Below are 20,223 nucleotides of genomic sequence, written 5' to 3' on the forward strand. Positions count from 1 at the left end.
TTACATTGTCTAAGTTTTCAGCGTAGAGCAGAGGAGGGTGATTGGCAGTTTGGAAATCGTGTATTTTGGTTGCAATTCCCACAGCCTTACTGCAATTCGCTACCTATGCCATGAGATACATACCCTAACCCTGGAATGACTACAGCACGAATGCTCCCGAGCTATGTTCTGTCCGTGTGCTCTTGTTGTGAGGTAAGCTGGTTTAACCTGCGTCGAGACACACCATGGACCAAACTCCTGAGTCTTGGGACTACGTCGCCGCTTGACCTGGCCTCATCACTCCGTGAAAACTACAGCCTCAACTAAAGCAGGGCTTCAGGGCGTGCGTCTACCGAAGCCCACAACTCCAACACATGCAAGTAACGATGCACCCCCTTCCTAGCAGCCTTGTGAGTTCGCTGGAGGCACACAGCTACGAGTTCTGCTGGTGCAAGTTCACGATGAATGTGTCTGCTTCTCGCAGCACCTTGCTGAGCGCCACCCTCGGTGCTGCTCCTGCCTCTTCTTGCAGGCGGTGTCGGGGGCTGGATCGCCGAGCTATCGTGGCCCCACTTGTCCGACTATTGTGGTGTTGAGGAACACCAAGCTCTCAAGCAGCCTTGCAACTTGAGTGCACGCTCGCCCACTTTGTCAATTGACGACTGTAGGATCTGGAGGTTGTAGAGCTCGACGAGGGCTATCGATTGGTGCAGATCTCGTTGTTGTTGTTGTCGCCGGTCTTGCGTCCTCAAGGCCTGTGGGTGAGGTCCTGTTCCCTCGACGCACCCAAAACAGCCGTCCAAGGACCTCACGATGAGCGCCTTCCATCTTCGAGCGATGAGGGCACAGACATCTGGCAGAACCGCCGTCTGCGTGCTCCGGCGAGGTATAGCGCCTCGTGGGCGCCAAGAGCACGATGTTCATAAACCTCACCTTCGTCGCCCTTTCCTTCTTTTTCAATTACCCACACGACGCTTTGGTCATTCAGTCTTCTTCTTTCTGACAACCTTGACCTTGACCATCACCTCTTTGGTCACTACCCATTCATCGTATCCATCGTTTCCTGTACATCAGTACTTCACTTGTTCAGCATTCGTTCGTCATGTCTCACCACTCACCCCAGTCTTCCACCGGCGTTGGCCCTTCTTCCAGCCCCTATGCTGGCACCGACCCTACCTTGTACTCACCTGAGCTCGCCCGCTACACTCGCTCTGCTGGCTTGCATCACCGCAACAACCTCAGCCAGGTCACCGTCACCGACAACGGCAAACCCTCCCTTCACAGCACAGGTGCTGCCTCTCCCAAATACAAGGGCGTCCTTCCGTTTCCCGCTCCTTACTACCAGGGTCTCTTCGCCAACGAGCTCTCCGAGGATGACAAGTCATTCATCTCGCGCTTTCAATTCATTGCTCAGCTTCCAGACGGCACCAATGCCGGCGTCGACTCTGAGCATGAGCTCTTCAGCGTTCAGCATCAGATGAAGCTGGTAAGTCACACTCAAGTCAAGTTGATACTTACTGACCTTGACCCAGTATCAGTGCTTCTCAAGCTGCGTGCCTGTCTACACTCGTGGCGTTCACCTTCGTTACGACGACCTCCGCGAAGCTGCTGAAGCCAAGGACATCCTCACTCAACATGGCTTCGTGGTCGACTGGATCACCGGCTACGAGTTCGCTCTTGCCAAGTCGCAGGACACAGCTCAGCTCAACGAGTTCGAAGGCTCGATCAAGGTACCGGTCGTCATTCAGCCTTACCCTGAGCATGCCGTCTTCGAGTTCACCGATGCCGACCTTGCCGAAGTCACTGAGGCCATCGAGCTCACCGCTGGCGTCTTCGGTACCGTCCGCAACTGCGTCCACATCGAGACCCACGACACCAAGATGACTCTCGTCTTTCGTGTCGAGTTCCACTCAGTCGATGCAGCCACTCGCACTGTCCAGAGCTTGACTCTTGACTCGGTCTGGGGTATCAATGACGCGGTAAGTCTTCCTTCTCTCAGTCGACATCGATGCTTGTGTACTGACATCTCGACAGAAGACCTTCCGTTGGGCTATTACCGAGCCTGCGCCTTGGTCTGGCGAGCGAGCCATGAACTCTCCCCACCGCACGAAGCCTCGCATCGACGACCAGGGTCGTTTTGTCGGTTACCGCCCTGCTGCTGGCCCCCTCAACGGCCCATACCAGCGTCACCCAGCTGACCAGCACAACCGTGTCCGCCGTGAGCGCATTCTAGACGGCAGCGATGTCCGCACTACCATCATGCTGCGCAACATCCCCAACAAGATGGACTGGGTAAGACGTCTTTTCCATGTCTCTACAGCACCTTACTGACCATCTCCTCAGATGTCACTCAAGACCATCCTAGATGAGGTCTGCTTCGGCACCTACGACTTCCTCTACCTCCGCATTGACTTCAAGTCTGGCTGCAACGTGGGCTATGCCTTCATCAACTTCGCCGACGTCGGTGGCATGATCGCCCTCATCGACCGCATCGAGCGTCGCTGCTGGACTGCCTACCGCTCGTCCAAGGCTGCCGAGATCTCATACGCCACGATTCAGGGTCGTGAGGCCTTGGTGCAGAAGTTCCGCAACTCTTCCGTCATGCAAGAGACTCCATTCTGCCGTCCTCGCCTCTTCCTGACCTACCTCGACGCCGACGTCTCCGACAAGCTTCGCTCCACTGGCACCGAGCAGCCCTTCCCTCGTCCTGACAACCTGTCTAAGCTTCAGCGTTCGATGGACAGCGCCCGCAGCGTTGGTCTCTACCCTCCTCATGGATTCTCCGCCGTCACTGAGCACCGCAACCGTGCCAGCGCCTACGATCGCGGCACTCCTCGCGACATGATGCAGGCTGCCATGAACTTCGCTCGCCAGCGCGCTGCCCCTGTCCCGCTTCAAGGCCTTACCGACATGCAGAAGCGCGACGTTGAGGTCTGGTACTCCTACAACCACGGTCAGGGTCAAGTTGGATACATCCCCTTCAATTACATCCCCATGACCCACATCGCCCAGTACTTTGCTGAACACCAGGCTTCTCCCAACTCGGTCGCTGTCAACCACCCTGGTGTCATCGGCGCCCCAGTCGTCAACACTCCCTACAAGCGCGACCACGTCGGCACCTCCGTCACCACGCCCACCCGCCGCCCTCGCGTCAACGGCAGCCCTTCATACGTTCGCTCTGACCGCTGCGAGCAGACTAGCGGCATCTTTGCCTAGGAGCCTCCTTGCGACAGGCCTCCTCTGTGCCCTTCAATGTTTCGATCTGTTTCCACATGGTTGTCAGATCAGGATGCTTCGATAGGACTTCTTCAGGTATAGATAACGGTACAACATCAGTGTTGTTGGCTTTTTGGTTCGACTTCGGATCCGAGCTGGATTTCGGTGTGATGATAGGTGTGGATACAATCTCTGTGCCAGATCATGTAGTTCAGACTTTGTTTCCATAGAACAAAAGCTTTGCTTAACCTCATCACCTCTCCTTGTGTGCATTGTGACTTGTGCTCTCTACCTCAGTGACCGTACCTCTGAACTCGATCACTTCTAGGAGCGATCACTGGTCGTGCATGCGTGCTCACTTGCATTTTTCAATATGCGGAGGCGCGATATTGTTGGCTGCAGCACACAAGCAGATAAAGAGCACATCTTGCCGAGCAAACATTTAGCGACTATGATAATACGCCCCCTATCAGAAGTCCATTGTTTACGTGCTCACGTGCTTGTTGCTATCATCTTGTAGCCAGCATGAGACTTGGCGGAGCATTTGCAGCGACCGACTCCGCAAGATATTGTTTGCTCCAGCTACATGTCCTGAGAGTCAAAGCCTGCAGGTGTAGCCGCCAAAGCAGATGCATCTCTCCTGGTCTCGCTCGCCTCACAGCATGCTGAGGGCTACAATGCAGTGAAGACGGAGCGCGGAGGTGAGTGCACGGACGCGGTTGTAGCAGTCTGCGATGTGCTTGGTGTAGTAGCAGCTCGCGAGCTTGACCTTGACAGCCTCCTCACAACACCAACACCACATCGAAAACCGCTCTTGAACAGCTTCCGAAGCATAGGATCTTCTTCTTTCCACACCTCTCACACAAGATGCCTTTCCTAGACGCCCTCATGCCGATCCTGGCTGCCTGGATGATGCGCAAGACGGAGAGCAACATCCGGGACCTCTATGGTCACATCCGCGCAACCCACATCGAGATGTGGTACATGTGGAGGCGCGAGCCAGCAGACGAGAGAGCCCAGGAGCAATTCTGGGAGCACTGGGTTGCACTCAGATGCTTCCTTATCGAGTGCCAGGCGGAATGGACGGTCAACGCCGTCTTGCTTGCTTGGGCTCGCGCCTACCTTACCGTCCGGCCTCTAGTCCAGTATCGGTGAGGGTAGAGGTGGGCAGGGATGTGCAGGTGGTGGTCCTCTGATCCTGGTTTGCGATGATGTTTGTGCATGGGGAACGGCGTCTGGAGATCCCCGCACTTGACCGTTAAAACTGTGGACCTCCTCATTGCTACTCTGGCTGGCTACAGGGTCGTCTCTGATGGCCCCCTGGGAGCTCGTAGATTTCTGAAGGCCTCCAGAGTGTGCCGTCGGCGAGCCTCGTCGTTACGGTATCTGCTCAAAGGGATAGGGTTTGATCATGCCCTCCTCATTCGTCTTGATGAATTCAACTGACAACCTGCACAGAAATCAAGACGATGCCGACGATTCCTGGAAACCGAGTCCAGCGGCGCTGGCCAGCTCCCCTTTGCCGACTACAAGCATCCTCCCGAGTTCCGCGATCGACCCTAGGCCCAACCAGGATACCTTCAGGCGACCATCGGTAAACTTCCGTTTCCTGGAAGGCGCCCTGAGGAAGTCATCATATCGGAATGAGCAGAGAAGAATGTCGGCATCAGGCGTTTGCATGCATGCGCACGGTGGCTTCGAGCTGCTGTTGTAGCCACCAAGATGCAGTATGCATGTACACGATAGCTCTGAGGCATCGTTATATTTGTTCGGGTGCGCTATGGCACAGCGTGCGACATCCCGCTGCTCGTGGAATCTGGCCATGGTCATGCGAAACCTCTTTGAACGAGACGGCTTACAGCCTTGTAGCCTTCAGAGGTGCAGTGGAGAGTGACATTGACTACGGTTTTCGCATTGTAGTCGCCAGTTCTGCCTATGTTCCGCGATATCGATGGGTGGGGTTCGAATGCGCTGTACTCCGCGTTCGTGCATACCTAAGCCCTGCTGTGCAACAGGAGGAGGTACCGTCCCATGTTCGGGGCCGCCGTCGATATCTTCTCAGCTCTTTCGATTCCCTCGCCCGCAGGTCATGCACACTATCGCTGACGTCTGCTGAAGTTGACTGGCAAAAAGATGGAACAGGCTGTTGTTGTGCAAAAAGCATGCTGTAGGTGGTGCAAACATGAGCTCGACTCCACCTCATTCCCTCTTGACACCTCCTAGCATGGTAAAGGACGATGTACAATGCGAAATCTCATCTGTTCACCAGGTATGCCGTTCGCCGTGTGTGCCAGCCGGGGAAGTTGTTGGTTGTCAATGGGTATGCGTGTCGGCGCGTCCCCTGTCGCTGTATGCTCATCCGCTGCTAGACTAGGGGAGTATCCCAGCTCCAGAGCAGGGTGCCGGCCGCAAGCTGTCTATGGCCTGATTGTCTTGTTAAGAGCATGTTGCTCGTCGCGATGGTGGTGTGGGGGTGGGAGAGGGATCGAGGTTAGAAGCATCGGCTTCGAGGGCACTGGCGGTTCGATCGTCATCCCCATGAGACTCATCACATTTTCCAAGACTGGCGTCCTCTTCGGTGGGCCTGCATGAGAAAAAGCTGGGTTCGATGGCGGGGAGGAGGGAGTGTGCAGTGGTGGAAGGAGCTACCCCACGCGCATAGCTTGGGCGCACCGGGGAAGCTGCGGAACGGGCCACCAAATGCAAGGCTGCAAGCCTCAAGACCTTGACCAGTCTGATACGGGCATCCGGACAGACTCTCGAACCAGAGCGCCCTTCTCTCGGAGCCCCTCGGGGTCAGCATGCAGGCAGAGTGAACTCAAGAGGATGTACACGTCGTCTACAAGCATCTTGGCAACTTTCACAGTAAACCTTAGTGCAGTCTCCGCAATCATCCCGACTTAGCTCGCGTTGAGCCACCACGCCTGTACTACCCTCATGTCAGAATCACTTCCATTGCATTCTCCGGGTCTGGATAGCAACATACCCAGATCTACGGTTCAGGTCTACCGCTGAGGCGAGTGTCGTACAAGACAGCAATCACGCGCCCCCTCTCCGCATCTCGACTACTTTGGGAGACCTTGCTGTATACCCACCATCCCCAGATTTGTGCTACACACTGCTTGCATCTCACATCAGAGCACAGCTAAGACATCACGATTGCTGACTCGCTGGGTATCGCGAGGTTTGCAAGGCGTCGCGAATGACCCTGTACTAGCAAAGTCTTCACCGCTTGCAGATTTTGACCCGGGATTTCTCAATATTATAAAGTCATCCTTTGCCATCCGTGGTCCACCCACTGCAGACTGCCGCGGGATCAGGTTCGTCTGTATCACGTGCAGGGGATAGTCGTCTGCCTGAGCATATCTCTCGTGCACTGTACAGGGTGCTCGAGTACGCAATCGAGTTCTTGGTTCACGCACGCGTCAAACGCGTTTTCTTTCTTCACTTTCATTGCACTTTCGCCGCTCGGACTCTTCCTCTTCTTGACTACCAGCCAGAACATGCAACTACTTTTCTTCCCCGCAACATTATCAATACAATCAGGAAGACCACCGCTGTGACGGCAAGTTGCATCGTTCCGACCGCTTTACATACCTGACTACCTCCAAACCTACGCATAGGCACAAGTTCCGTTTCCGCGCTCGGCAGCCTACAGTGCTCAGTAATTCGCAAGCTCGCATCGCGCGACTCGCCAGCAAGCCTGGGTACCTTCAGCACCTCACTACCGCTCATCTGAAGTTCATAAATCTCCCTGGCGCCTACAAACCTTGCAATGGCCCTCATCATCTCTTCCCACATCACAAAGATGGCTATACCAATTTCCGCCAGCACCCTCCTCAACGCCTCCCAGCATGACAAAGCCATGCTAATCGACATCTACGAGCTCTTGGATAAGCTTTTCGCTCGCAACCGCAACCAGCATCGCCGCAGCCACTGGTGGAAGAGCCTGCATGCTTTTCGAAAGCAATTTGCCCTACTTCTTTCAGAGATGGAGACTGGCAAGAAGTCCGAGCGACCGGCGAAGATCGAAGCGCGATTGAGGTATTGGGACGAGAAGTGCGTGCATGTGTGGTACTGGTAAGCATCTACCCCCACTTGTAGATCTTCGATGAAAGGCTCACATCCCGAAGCCAGTTCTCTCAGCTCATTGCCGTTGGACCATTCGCTATGCTAGGCTTGGTGATGATGGCGTCTGTTGCGCGTCTGTGCCGCATTACAGGCATCACGACGGCATACGAGGAGATCGCCTCAGCCGACATCCAGGGTGTTTTGAGCGCCAACGATGAGCTGTCCATGTCGAGTGAATTCGGCGGCGTCATTGATGAAGAGGCAGAGTGGGATGAGGGCGTCGTTATTGCGAGGGAGGACTGAGAGAAGCAGTCAGTCAGACATGAAGCACTCGACCCACGTGTATTAGCGAGACGATACCAGGATAGGCGTTACGGAACGGATATAATGCATCTACTCTCATCTCCAATTCCATCTACTCTCCTTCGCCCACGTATAACGTCACGCCCTCGTTCCCTACCTCCCCACACAACCACTTGGCCGCCACCCTCCCCGTCTCCTCAGCCAGCTCCTTCGTCTTATGGGCAGGCTTCACATTCATCCCATGATCTGCGCCCCTCACCACCACTACTCTGGTCTTGGCTTTCATCTTCCCCCTAACCTCCTCTAACAGCTCAAGCGGACACATCGCATCCCTATCCCCCACAATAAACAACACCTCCACCCCCCTCGGCAAATCCAACAATATCTGATCCCTGACACCATTCGGTCCTTGCAACGGATAGCTCACAGACACTAACCTTGCCCCCACACTCGCTCCATCCTCTCCTTGCTTCCCCTGCACCTCGTCATAAAGCTCCGTAGCAGCCGTAACAGCGGCGCGCGCACCCATACTCCTCCCTCCAAACACCAATGGCTTTGCTGCATCACCTGGTGGTCCGTTGTGCGACTCAAGGTGTGCACGACACGCATTAAATCCTTTCACGCGCGCGCCGAGGTTCATGGAGCCTTGGAAGGCGAGGAGGGGGGAGGCAGAGGTGGAGGAGAAGCCGGTGCAAAAGTGCACGACTGCGGGGGCGGAGAGGGTGCCGCCTGCGCCGTGAGTGAATATGAATGGTAGTGGACCAACGGTTGACGAAGATGGTGGCGGGGTGGAGGGAGCGTATTGGTGGCAGATAATGGGCTTCTTAACGAGTGAGGAGTCAACAGTGAAGACTGTTACATTTTCCGGCGTAAAAATCGATGAATCAGGCTCTGCATGTTCTTGTTCGTCCTCGTTGGAGCGTTTCGGTTTTGCTCTGGGTTCTAATTTTGAAGATTTCGGGCTTGACTTAGATTTGGCCGCTTTCTTTGATTTGTCGGTAAGTTTTGTTCGATGCTTCTCGATTCTCCCGGTGCATGTGGTTCCTGCATATTTGAATCTTGCTTGCTCAGCGCAACGTGATCTCGAAGTCTGGGATTGAGTCGAAGACCGTGTTTCACGGTTTGTCCGGGGAATGGCGAGTGCCATCGCTGGAGTTCCCATGTTCGAAGGTTGAAGGCTTAAGGACTGCTACTGGAGTGGAGGCCAATTGCAAATGATTAGCGGGATTAAGAATCTTCTCGTGGGTAGTCTGTCGCGCTCAGAAGATGGCCTGTTGAATGCGATGATGGTAGAGTGTAAGAGTTGGTGATGGAAAGAGCGTCATAGGCGCGCCGCGAACACGAACGCGTCACGAGTCCACGTGCGTCCCTTATCCATAACACGGCTGAAGCAAATTGCAAAGGCAGCCTCCGAAGATAAGCACTTGATAGATGCATAAGATACCCAGCTACGGATCGCAAAAATCCCAGATCAATGCACGGCTCGGCCTCAAGGCCCTTCTTAGCTTCCATACCGTCAAAAACTTGTATATTTCTCATCGCCGCTGGGATGGAAACTGTAAACTCGTTTAAATCGGTACCGCTGAGTATCTACCATGTATCAATTTAATATCCCGTAAATAGTACAGGAGGGATCTCTCCAGTGGGCGCAATTATAACAGGCGACATTGTACCGGTAAGAGTTGTCTGCGTGACAAACAGAGCATTACCAGCGATATTCAGTAGTCCTACCAGATGAACCACTAGGCTGAGAAGCGTTTTGGCCGGCTCTGTTCGATGAGCTTGATGGTGCGGCGACTTGTGATTGCTCATCTTTAGTCTTAATGTCTTCCAACTTTAGATTGGTGTTGATATGCCCATCGAAGTCGAAGTAGATGTTTTCTGAATCTTGTGTCGATGCGGGTGCCTCTTGTATACCTGATGCGGGTCTCGAGAAATGTTCGATCACTTGGTTTGGAGATGGAATCTCAACCTGACTAGCGTCGAGCTCTCTTCCAATGTCCGCCAAATTATCGATCATGGGCACCACCCAAAGATCTCCTTGGAGATCTTTAGCAACAAGATGACCAAACACTTGACATCGGTGTTGAATCCTTTTGGTTACCCAGGTGCCAGAGCAGCCAGCCACTGTATCTGCTTGACATTAGTGGGAATCGCAGTAAGGTTCAGTATAACTATGATAGTCTTCACTAAGCGATAGGGTGCTCAGCTAACATATCTCTGTCCAAACGGAAGTAAGGCGAATGTCAGATCCTCGGATATCTCGCCAGCAATAGTTTCATCGTGACTCAGCGAAACTGGGCCTTGTGTGCTTGGTACAGTAGTTTCGTAGATATAGGAGTCCAGTTTCAGCGGCTGTGGAAGCACAAACATATTGTTGAGATGTATCAATGCCCAATCACGATCTCGAGCGCTTTTCGAGGGCGCTGTCGCCGATATACTGTGCAACTTTTCCCAGGTGGCGCCAATTTGGACAGGGTCGATGTTCCTGGGCGAGCGGAAGGTAGAGCTGAGCAAATTCTCTTGACATGAGTGTTCGTCAGCTGAACCACCACTAGAATGGATGTGACCAACAGTCAGGCCGTAAATGGTGTCTTCGGCGGAGTTGGTCACGGTCCGTACAAAGCCTCCCATTGCTGCACAGTGATCTGTTCCAAGCTGCTGAACTTTGATACGCGTCGCCCAAGCGTGTGTGCTGCGCATATGCCTCGCAGAATTTTGGTAGCAGTAGACCTGGAATGAATCGGTCGCAGTAGAAGGAGTCGGTGAATTGCCCACAACTACAACTTCGAAGTCAAGGCATCCCAACTTCCCTGGTCGACATAACCACTGGACCAGATCTATTGCATAGTAGCTTCTCACAGCGCTTTCCGCTTTCTTGGGACACAGTACCAGGATTTGGTGTTTGGCGTCTTCCGTGTTCCCAAGTATCACGAGCCTCATAGAAGCCATCATACGTGTGCTGCTGTTTCACGAACGATCTGGGCCAACGGCTCACAGAGCTGTTTCTAGACATGCTCAAATCGGCCCCTTCTTTCATGACTGACTGGTCTCCTGAAGACGCATAGGCCTGCGAGCATGACCATTGGCATCTGATGAGACACTGAGCTCCGGTCGGTTGGCTCCTTCGTGAGCGCTGGCCGTTTCCAGTGCTTAAGTTCGCCATCGGTGGGCTCGGAGTGAGGATGGTACAAACGATATTGGGTCTGGTGCTGCGACTTTTGCATCGATGCATGATGTTTAAATCTAGGCTCCAGGCGCAAGAACGACCACCGGTAGGCCGTGCAAGGCATACAACTTATCGTACACAGCCCTGGATGCCCAACTCAGCCTGCTCTGCTGGTCAGAAAGATGCCGTTCCTACCAGGATGCGGAAGGCTTGGGGGTTGGTCCGGATGTTCGATTGCACCTCAGCGATCAAGGAAACCCTCCTGGTGGTGGCGAGAGATGATGCTTCCGTCCCTCTTGTTCCACGAACCCTACTACTGCTGGAGGTGCTAAACACGATTCATTCGTCGTAGATCTCGGCCAGGCGAGATCTACGACGAACTGCAAAATCCCACACCTGTGACAGCGCTTGAAAAGTGGGTTGAGAGGAAAAGTGGGTCTCAAAGAAGCATGCTCATGGCAACGATGATCGGTGTCTTCATTATGGTGATCATCGGGACCTAGGGTCAGGTATCGCTGTGTTCCAGGCGTGGGTTGCGCATCAGCAGTGGAAGCACCCGGTGAAGGATCAATGAGATTGGCAGGGTGAACACCGGTGTATGCATTAAAATGCATTTTGCGCGACATGTCAGGCCGAGTTGTGCAGTAACTGCACCTGATGAGTTGGTGATGATGTGTGGAGATTGAGTTGGCAGGATGCAGAGGAGGAACGACCGTCTTCGGAGCCGAGCGGTGCCGCGAACTTCACGGCTACACGCAAGCAATAATCTTGGGCATACAACATCATACATTGAATTCATTGGCGCTCAAAGACGCGGGGTATCTAGCTATGCTAAAGAAACGAATACGATCCAGAAAACCGCTTGGTGCTTGACAACTCCTGCTTAACCACGTTCAATATCCGTACTGCCTCTCATGCGGAAGCCCGTACTAATCCTCTCGACAGGACTTGGCCGGACCTCCGCACTCAGCCTTCCACCCACAGTAGTCATACCATTACCATGTGTAGTGACATGCACCGCGTCTTTGCCAGCTGTACTGCGACTCGCTGCGGTGCGCAGCGTCGTCCCATTGCCATACTCGTACCCGTTTCCCAAATAGCTCCCGATGCTGCGTCGCCCGTTGGCCTGCACCATGCTGCTACGTCCGGCACTCAGCGCTTGATCAAGCGCACGCATATCGACTGCGTACTCGATGCCCATATTCTCGTCATTGACGACTGCTGTGCTATGCCCATCAAACTGTGCATGTTTAGCGTTTCCTTTGCCATCTCGCCATCTGCGCCTGACTACACGGAAGAAGTCGCCAATGGCATCGAAAGAGAGCGCAATTGCGATGAAAGGGATCGAGATGGCCAGACCAATACCGAACATGTACTTGAACACGTATGACATAGGAAGACTTGGCTCGTCGCCGCCAGGTTTGTGTGGGAACTCCTCGATGTTGATGGTGAACAGAGCAGCGATGAAACTCAAAGGCAAGAAGATAATAGTCACAATCGTGAAGACCTTGAATGCGTTAGCATGCTTCTGCTTCAGGTCAAGCAGATCAGTGATGGACTGGTAGATGCGTTCTGCTTACCATTATAGTTTGGCTTTGCCGTGCAGTGCCAGCAGCCTGATCGCGTGCGAAGCGTGCCTCGAATGCGTTGGCGTGCTTCTGCTTTAGGTCAAGTAGATCAGTGATAGACTTGTAGATGCGTTCTGCTTGCTTGTCCATTCGCTCCAGATCTTTCATGTGGGTGTCAATCGTCTTCAGCTGGTCCTTGAAATGTTTTTTCAAGTCCTGTTGTGGCTTGCGCTCCTCCTTGTAGATATCAGTGATGGCAACTTCGAGGTCTGGGATCACCGAGCGTTGATCTTCAAGAACCTTAGCAATCATGTTGAGCTCGTCGCGGATGTCCTTCGTCTCAGCTAGGAGATCCGTCTCAGCGCCAATGTCGAGAAGTTTATCGACAAAGAGGGGAGCGTGAGCCAGCGAGGAGTCATCGTCGTAACCGAAATGCTCTTCTTTGATCGGTGGGTCAGTGAGTGCGTGTGTATGAGAGTGGTGTGGCATGTGACGGCGATTTTGATGCTCCCGGTGCCTGCCTTCTGCTTCGAGGTGTCGTGAGAATCGATTTGCTCGTCTGTGGTGTTGCAGCCAGGCTGAGGCCTGAGCTGAGGCGGTGTTGAATTCTTTGAATAACATTGTTTCCATTTCCGTAGCATCACCGATGCTACTCTCGAACATGTCCAGAAACTGATATTCTTCGTCACCCACGCGATGCCTGTCAAAGACGCCGCTACAGCGTTCTGTGATAATCGTAGCTAAATCATACACATTGCGTACTGGTTCCTGAGTCTTGCTGTTGAGTCTTTCGATGATACCGTCAAGAACGTTCAACGGGTCATTTCGTGGTTGCTGCCATCTTTGGGGGAAGGCAGTCACGATTAGGTCCTTGCCCAATACCCACATCCACAGTTGATCCACCATGAAGACCTTGGGATCAACATGATCATTACGGGATGACTTGCACTGATATCTGTATACGACCTGATCTCTGTCTCGTGACTGGGTGTCGATGTTGTGGTAGAAGAACTGGTCCAAAGTTCGACGAACGTGGAGTGAGACTTGTGAGGATGTCAGATGAGCACGTAGCAGCATTTCGTCGTACGTTGAGGCCCCTCGTAGTGACGGAGGTGCGATTCGAGCATCGTGCCTACTACGCTCTTTCAGCGACTGCGCTCGCGCAATGGCATCTTGCATCTCCTGCCTCCTGCGATCTGTCTCGAAGTGCAGGTACGGCATGAAGGTGAAGATGTTGCCTTTGGCAACAGCCGTAGGGTCTTTTCTCCCAGGGCTGCCTGGCGATCGAAGACGTCCACTGTCAGTCATTGGCGTGCTGTGCTTTCGCCTCTGTTGATGATCAATATGTTTCGTCGGTGTTTCTGTACCACCAGATCGTCCACCAGCCTGTTTGGATCCTCTCCACTTCTGCAACTTGTTTGCCTTGTCCTTTTGCTTGCCTTTTGCTTCCTTTCCAGTGGGGGTACCTGATCCAGTAGTCCAATCGGTCTGGTCGGTGCTGACAGTGCCTGTTCGTACTGGTGCTCGCGGAAATTGAGGTAACGGTGATTCTTGCGCGCCCGCTATGGAATCAATGCTGAGACCCAGACCGTTGTTGACAACAATCTGCGGCGGCCCGTGTTCTGCACCATCAGATAGGTCAGACTCGTCATACTGTCTGGGCGCTCGTGGTGTGCTTTGACAAAGTGGCCGCATAAAGTGCGAATGTACTTGTTGACCGCGATGTTGGTGCGTGAACGATCTCTCCAGTGCCCTGAAGCCTTCATGGTCATTCGCGCCTTCCTCAATGAATGCCTTCGTCAGCAGCGCTTCGACCCAAGCCATATTATTTGCGGGAAGATGTATCCATCGGAAATTCGTAGCCTTGGATTCTTTCGGCAGGATCGTAACGGCCGGCTTCCTTGGGTTGATAGCATCGCGACCGTAGAGAACCTCGTACACTGTCCGTCTTGTGACTTTGTTGTCATTGTGAAAGTTTCCAAAGTCGACAATCGTGACATCAAATCCATTGCAAGCACCGAGAGCGTCTTCGCCGAGTGTCTCTACGTTGTTTGAAGGGGCTAATAGATTTACGATATCCCGCCTCTTGTTCTGTGCAGCTCGCAGGAATGGCGTTATACCGAATGAATCCCTCGCAGTGCGCTTGATATCTTTTCGTTCCAAAAGGCATTGAACGACCTCGAGGTGTCCAGCTTGCGCGGCAACATGTAATGGTGTCATACCGTTCAGCAGACGGGCATTGATATCTGCTCCGGCACCCAGCAGAATCCTGATGACTCTAACCGTTCCTTGTTCGCACGCATTATGTAACGGCGTCCAGCTTCCGTCACTCTTTGCCATTACATCTGCGCCGTGTGCAAGAAGCGTCTCGACGATGTCATCTCGCCCATGCGCAATCGCAAGGTGGATAGGTGCCTTCCCTCTTCCCTCTTCCGCGTTCACATTCGATCTTGGCAGCTTTGAGCGTTCCAACAGCATCTCGCAGAGTTCGCGTTTGCCCGTGCTCGCCGCCCAATGAAGGGGGGTTCTCTTGCTCTCATCTTGCCCAAGCGGCCCGTCAAGGGCAATGTTCTGGCGCAGCAGTAACTCGATCACATTCGATCCCCAATTACAATCCTTGTCTGCCGCCAGTTTGTGTAAAACGTGTCGTCCGCTGTTATCCTTCTTGTTCACATCTGCGCCACCTTTGAGCAGCACGTCCATGACATGGAAATTGTTCTTCCATGCAGCAGTCATAAGCGCGGTACGACCTTGTTTATCTTGTGCATCCACATTTCCGCCGAACCTGAGCAGCAGCTGCACAAGCTTTGGGTGGTTCCTTTCGACTGCCTTCAGTACAGGCGACAACCTGCTTCCAGGCGCGCCATCCGGCTTCGCTCCACTCTCCAGCAAGTATTCGGTGATTTCGACGTTCGTTTGTTCGACAGCACGCATTAACCCAATACGCAGCAGGTGCTCGATAGGTTGCGCTTTGGCTTTGGTCTCTTCAATGATGGCAATGACCTCTCCATGTCGCTTCTTTTCAATCGCATTGAGAAGGAGAGGTTCGACGCGAACGGACCCGCCGCCATCACTGGATCGAGAGGGCGAGCGACCCATGGCCGCTAAAGAGTACGGTCGTCTGAGTGCCGAGGGCGAGCGCGCTGGTGCTGCGGTGCGTCGTTTGAGTCGCGATGGGATGGGACGGCGCCTCACCCTCAATGAATCGTATCGTCCATATTGCGCAAGGGTTCGTCGGCTGTCGATTTCCTCTTCTTCAAATTATGAGTAAGACTCGATCACGCCTGAACATTGTTGCACAGGCGCCAGTGAGCGCACGCGGAAGAGCCAAGCTTCCATAGCCCTGCTCATCGTGCATCATCACGTGCTGGCGATGACCTACAGTTGTGTGGCTGGGTATTAGCAGGGATGTCATCGGCTTGCCGGCAGTTGTGAAAAGGGTCAATGGAAGATTGATGCCTGTGCGAGGTCGTTCATCTCAGTGTCTAGAAGGCTGAGCTCAATCAAGGGTTCAATGTTCCTGCCGCGGCCAGCACACCAAAGGCAGGGGTGACGTAGAGTCAACACCACCGCTCTTTCTCCAATGCACGCGGCAATAGACGGCCCGTCCAACCAACACACGTCAAGTCTCAGATGCACTCTTGACGTGTCTGACGGCAGTTGATCAATACACTGCGGGGAACTGCAAGCCTCATGACTATAGACAGCCATGAAACCCGAGGACTATAAAGCGTCGCTGCTGCTAGCCGAAGCCGCAGCCTCGTCGCCATCTTCAACACCACATCAACAGATCTGGAGGAGTTCAACACTCTTTCATCGCATTCTCATTGCATCGTGTATCGTTGCAACCTACATGGTCTTCTCAACATCAGGTAGCATGACCTCTGCGGACACCGATCTATCACAATACACCGAATCCATCTTCCTGCCATATATCTACAAGTTCAGCCCAAAACATGTACCGCAAATCCAAACGACCATCGAAGATGTGGAGATCGAGATGCCAATTGATACCGGAAGCACAATGACCCTAGTTGGTGCGTCCATTCTACCCAACATCGACAAGACCATAGGAACGCCCGCACACCATTTCTTCACTAGCAGTAAGATTTTGTACGAGGGACGTCTTGTGGAGCTACCGATCAAGTTCCATGGAGAAGGTGGTTCGAATGCTATTGCAAAGATACCGGTCCTTCTGGTCGACAAGAGCTGGACGTGTCCGTGGTATGATCCAAGCACGCCGGCAGGTCGATTTGAATGCCCTCGAGGTCCGAATGGTGAAGAGGCCGTTGTGCGAGACACGTCGAAGATAACGTATATGGGCGTCGGCTTTGGTAGAAATGGGCCAAAGGACGGGATGCCGTATGCTTCGCCCAAGGTGAACGCATTCTTGAATGTGGAGTCGATCAATGGGCGAGTAGTATCGCCCAAGTCTATGCGACTCGGATACGAGATCTCTGCGCAGGGTGTGCATCTCGGCTTGACGCAAGCAGTCGTCCAAGGCTTCGCATTTACGAGTCTTGAGCCAGGCTTGACGCACGATGAAGATCCAAGAGATTGGGCCATGGTAAAGATGTGCTTCAGTATTGACGGCAACGGGAGACACTGTGGGCCTGGGCTTGTCGATACCGGCATCGTGCAGATGTATATTCGAGCTGAGGAAGGCTTTACGATACCGCAGATCGTCATTCGCAATCCGAATCCGAACGGCACAGCGAAGATGGTGAAACGGGTCAAGCCTGGCACAAAAGTCGATGTGGGTTTCCCGTCGTTAGAGAAGCCTGCCATGTCGTTCGCCTTCATAGTTGGTGCAGGGTCATCAATCGAGCCAAGCTACGTCTTTCCAGAAGCGTCGCTGCGGCCACCATTCGTCAACACAGGACGTAACCTCCTCTGGGGCTATTCAATAGCCTTCGACGCAATTGATGGGCGATTCGGCTTCCGGCCCGTAGATAGCAGCTCAAATCCTCCACCATCTGTGCTGTAGAACTCAGGTCCAGCCTGTAGTTAGCAATTTCAACTCTTTGCCCTTTTGTGCATTGGACCCAAATCTAGCCCTTCCAAATTTATACCAAGTCCAGTCCCTTTTCCCAGACCATCTAGTCACTTAACAGTCAGACTGCGCATAGGGCTCTTTGATCCCTCTCTCAGCACCTTGTACTCCTCCACCGCTTTCACAATGACGCTGTGCGCCTGTTCACCCTGCAGCCCCACAATGACAATAGCGCCAACGCAGCCTTCCACGCCCTTCACAAAGACTGGATATCCACCTCCTTCAATCGTGTACTTCGCCCACTCATCACCACTCATAGCATGATGCTCAGCAAAGCGTTTGTAATCCTCATCGAACTGGCAGCTCATATACCACGTCGAGTGTCCCCAGCGCAGCACCGTGTTGCGCTTCCGCTGCACCCAGGTCTCGTGGTCAGGCATCATGCCTGGCAGGCTCGGCGAGTGGAATAGCGTCTGGCTTGCGAAGGAAATGTGTATGAGAGCCGGAGTATCGGCCGATCGCAGCGTGTTGCGTAGAATATTGCCGATAACCCATGCATGTTCGCAGGTGAAATGTGCGAAGGTAAATGATTTCTCTTCGCGTGCAAGATCAGCGATGTTGCGTGTGGGCTTCGGAAACGTGTCGAGCATCGTGTGCGTGTCGAGCGAGTCGTGTGTTTTATAGGATGGTGGGTGGTCGTTATTGCAGCTATGGAGCAGGGAAATGGGGTATAGATTCATAGAAGGGCTCCTGGGTGAGGTTTAGGGAAAAGATTGACATGTGGCATTGCCATGTGGCACGGCGAAAAGGAGCAAACTCCCAAGAAAGCGCATGCACCGGTAGCGTCGAGTTATGCATGCTGGAGATGAAGGTGGAGCGGGCGGATAGTCCCGTCGCTAGAGTTTTGAGGAAGAGGGGCAAGTGGAAGCGAGGCGCCATTGCTCTTTTCGTATTGATCTGTTTCATTGTCCGCCTCGTCGCTTTCGCATCTATACTTTGTGCAATGACATGATACTTCATCTTAGAGATATTCCATGACTCGATTTCTAGTGTTGAGGATTATTATGTCTTCCGAGTCTTCCCAATACCCTTGTAGTCCCCCAGTTTCCCCACCCCTCTCTCCCACCAACCACTCTGTCAGCTTTCGAAACCTAGACCAGTCATCATCTTCCTCCGCGACGTCCTCTCCAACCCTCTTGCGTCTGCTCCAACGAGGATCTCCAGTTTTCAGTGTGATCACACTGCCCGTGTCATGAGCACTATCAAAGTCTTCAATGACAGAGTGGTCTTTAGCACCACGCTTGACGAAGATATTGTGCGGCTTGAGATCGCCATACACGATACCGAGCTTATGGAGGTACTGGATAGCTACAAACACGAATTGGAGACATAGCCTCATATCGAACTTCTGGCGTCGGGTGACTAGCTCACGGAGCGTACAGTCATACCTCTTGAACACGAGGCCTACTGCACAGTTCTGCGCCAGCGGTACCTGGATTTTGGTTCCTCGGTAGTCAAACACGAGTTTGTCACTTACCTGCACGCCTAAGTATTCGGCTATGTTTGGGTGCGGCTGTGAGCCCAGTCGATCGCAAATGCTTGCCTCGTGCGCTGTGATTTGGCTCGCACGCGCAGTCTGTATGACAGACATGCCTTTTGCAGCGACGAGATCAAGAATCTGGGTGCGTTTGATGTACACATCCTTTTGAATTAGGCTGCGGCTTTACTCACAGTACCGTGCGAATTGAGCGGTGTAGCTGGGATAGATGTTCGTGAGATCGATGCTGTCTATTGGTATCTCGGTCTCAAGATCTGTCACGGAGGAGGGCTCTGTTAGCAGACTGGTGTTTGCCGGTGACTGATCCTCGTATGTAAAGCATTGAGTCCTTGTGAGCGAGTGCAACGATCGCTTTGGACGATTTGAACTCTACGATGCGCCAGTCTACGACTTGCATCCCTGGTATGGAAGGTGCATCGGGAGACCCAAGCCCGACGCGGCGGACTATCTTGAGCATGTGGTAAGTGAGATGTTTAGTGTGTTAATCGAAGTCAAGTCTGAGGTGTTGAAACTTTGGCTGATCGAAACACTGAGGCTCTGATCTTACAGCGAGCTGCGTCAACTTAAGCTCGTTATGACAAAAAAAGTAAGGCGAGTAAGTTTCATTCCAGACTCATTGACCGTTGAAAATGTGGGTATCATAGCGCAAAGCCCATTGAGAGCCCTCGATCCTTTCTTTGTTTGACCTCCCTGACTTAGATCAAGACTGCGCGAGTCCTCCACTGTTCGTTGTCGAGGGCTTTCCCTCATTGTCGTTTGTCCAATGCTTTGTGCCTCGGAGCTACTCCAATCCCAACAATGTCCACAATGTAAAGTCGGTAAGTAGACCAGCTCGTTATCCATCGTGGTTAATGACGTTCCTGAGGATCTCATCGACGTTCACCTTGCTTTCCCGCTGATCCTCACGATAACCTCCAGAGCACCGCACCCTGCAATACATATCACCATGCTTGCGCCAGCTTTCATGGCAATGTTGCAATAGCGATAGCCGGCAGAGGTGTCCTTGGCGCGGAAGCAATTTCGGGTTAGCTGGGTCATGGCCTCATACGCGCCGGCGATAGACCCAATCAGCAAGTCATGGACTGGCTTGTTTTCGAAACGTGAGCTTTCCACATGAGTCTGGTTTTAGCTCTCTGAAACGTGCAAGTGGTCAGCACACGTATATGCAACTCAAGATGCGATTGGTGCTCGCAAAATTGTTACCAGCAGTATCTCCGCCATCTTTTCTGTACTTGATCGGGAAGGAGTGCCAGTCGCCCCAACACTTCTTGTTGTTGTTGCGACCGATCATGTCAGGACAATCAGCGGTAAATTTTTTGTGGATAGTGTCGCATGGGGCGGAGCCGGTGACGTTGCCAACGGTGTT

At 53.1% G+C, this 20,223-nt stretch overlaps 9 protein-coding genes across 9 annotated transcripts; 5 read left to right on the plus strand and 4 right to left on the minus strand.

Annotated features, from left to right (window-relative positions):
• Positions 1-1,081: 1,081 nt before the first annotated feature.
• BU25DRAFT_429426 (uncharacterized protein) lies at positions 1,082-3,790 on the plus strand (the record flags this gene model as incomplete). Its single annotated transcript, XM_033708549.1, has 5 exons — positions 1,082-1,465; positions 1,512-1,958; positions 2,014-2,271; positions 2,323-3,150; positions 3,746-3,790. 5 exons carry the CDS (start codon positions 1,082-1,084, stop codon positions 3,788-3,790), a joined length of 1,962 nt encoding a protein of 653 aa, XP_033564588.1.
• An 804-nt stretch (positions 3,791-4,594) lies between these two features.
• On the plus strand, positions 4,595-5,499 carry BU25DRAFT_257373 (uncharacterized protein). The gene has a single exon (XM_033701679.1). It carries the CDS (start codon positions 4,839-4,841, stop codon positions 5,364-5,366), a length of 528 nt encoding a protein of 175 aa, XP_033564589.1. The 5' UTR covers positions 4,595-4,838; the 3' UTR covers positions 5,367-5,499.
• Positions 5,078-5,819, plus strand: BU25DRAFT_408347 (uncharacterized protein). The gene has a single exon (XM_033705793.1). It carries the CDS (start codon positions 5,512-5,514, stop codon positions 5,785-5,787), a length of 276 nt encoding a protein of 91 aa, XP_033564590.1. The 5' UTR covers positions 5,078-5,511; the 3' UTR covers positions 5,788-5,819.
• Positions 5,820-6,510: 691 nt separating this feature from the next.
• On the plus strand, positions 6,511-7,679 carry BU25DRAFT_362587 (uncharacterized protein). The gene is made up of 2 exons (XM_033703745.1): positions 6,511-7,275; positions 7,329-7,679. The coding sequence occupies exons 1-2, from the start codon at positions 6,971-6,973 to the stop codon at positions 7,567-7,569; spliced, it is 546 nt and encodes a 181-aa protein (XP_033564591.1). The 5' UTR covers positions 6,511-6,970; the 3' UTR covers positions 7,570-7,679.
• Positions 7,680-8,838, minus strand: BU25DRAFT_408348 (uncharacterized protein; the record flags this gene model as incomplete). Its single annotated transcript, XM_033705794.1, has 1 exon — positions 7,680-8,838. Exon 1 carries the CDS (start codon positions 8,729-8,731, stop codon positions 7,682-7,684), a length of 1,050 nt encoding a protein of 349 aa, XP_033564592.1. The 5' UTR covers positions 8,732-8,838.
• A 436-nt stretch (positions 8,839-9,274) lies between these two features.
• On the minus strand, positions 9,275-10,779 carry BU25DRAFT_446628 (uncharacterized protein; the record flags this gene model as incomplete). The annotated part of the gene is made up of 2 exons (XM_033709500.1): positions 10,011-10,779; positions 9,275-9,702 (listed from the first exon to the last, which is right to left on the minus strand). The coding sequence occupies exons 1-2, from the start codon at positions 10,522-10,524 to the stop codon at positions 9,275-9,277; spliced, it is 942 nt and encodes a 313-aa protein (XP_033564593.1). The 5' UTR covers positions 10,525-10,779.
• Positions 10,780-15,783: 5,004 nt separating this feature from the next.
• On the plus strand, positions 15,784-17,353 carry BU25DRAFT_408350 (uncharacterized protein). Its single transcript, XM_033705795.1, has one exon. It carries the CDS (start codon positions 16,016-16,018, stop codon positions 17,291-17,293), a length of 1,278 nt encoding a protein of 425 aa, XP_033564594.1. The 5' UTR covers positions 15,784-16,015; the 3' UTR covers positions 17,294-17,353.
• Positions 17,354-17,409: 56 nt separating this feature from the next.
• Positions 17,410-17,949, minus strand: BU25DRAFT_429431 (uncharacterized protein; the record flags this gene model as incomplete). The annotated part of the gene is made up of 1 exon (XM_033708550.1): positions 17,410-17,949. One exon carries the CDS (start codon positions 17,947-17,949, stop codon positions 17,410-17,412), a length of 540 nt encoding a protein of 179 aa, XP_033564595.1.
• A 371-nt stretch (positions 17,950-18,320) lies between these two features.
• Positions 18,321-18,998, minus strand: BU25DRAFT_387585 (uncharacterized protein; the record flags this gene model as incomplete). Its single annotated transcript, XM_033704441.1, has 2 exons — positions 18,822-18,998; positions 18,321-18,776 (listed from the first exon to the last, which is right to left on the minus strand). Exons 1-2 carry the CDS (start codon positions 18,948-18,950, stop codon positions 18,321-18,323), a joined length of 585 nt encoding a protein of 194 aa, XP_033564596.1. The 5' UTR covers positions 18,951-18,998.
• Between the last annotated feature and the right edge of the window lie 1,225 nt (positions 18,999-20,223).

Source organism: Macroventuria anomochaeta, assembly GCF_010093625.1.
Source record: "Macroventuria anomochaeta strain CBS 525.71 unplaced genomic scaffold BU25scaffold_7, whole genome shotgun sequence".
Lineage (NCBI taxonomy): Eukaryota > Fungi > Ascomycota > Dothideomycetes > Pleosporales > Didymellaceae > Macroventuria > Macroventuria anomochaeta.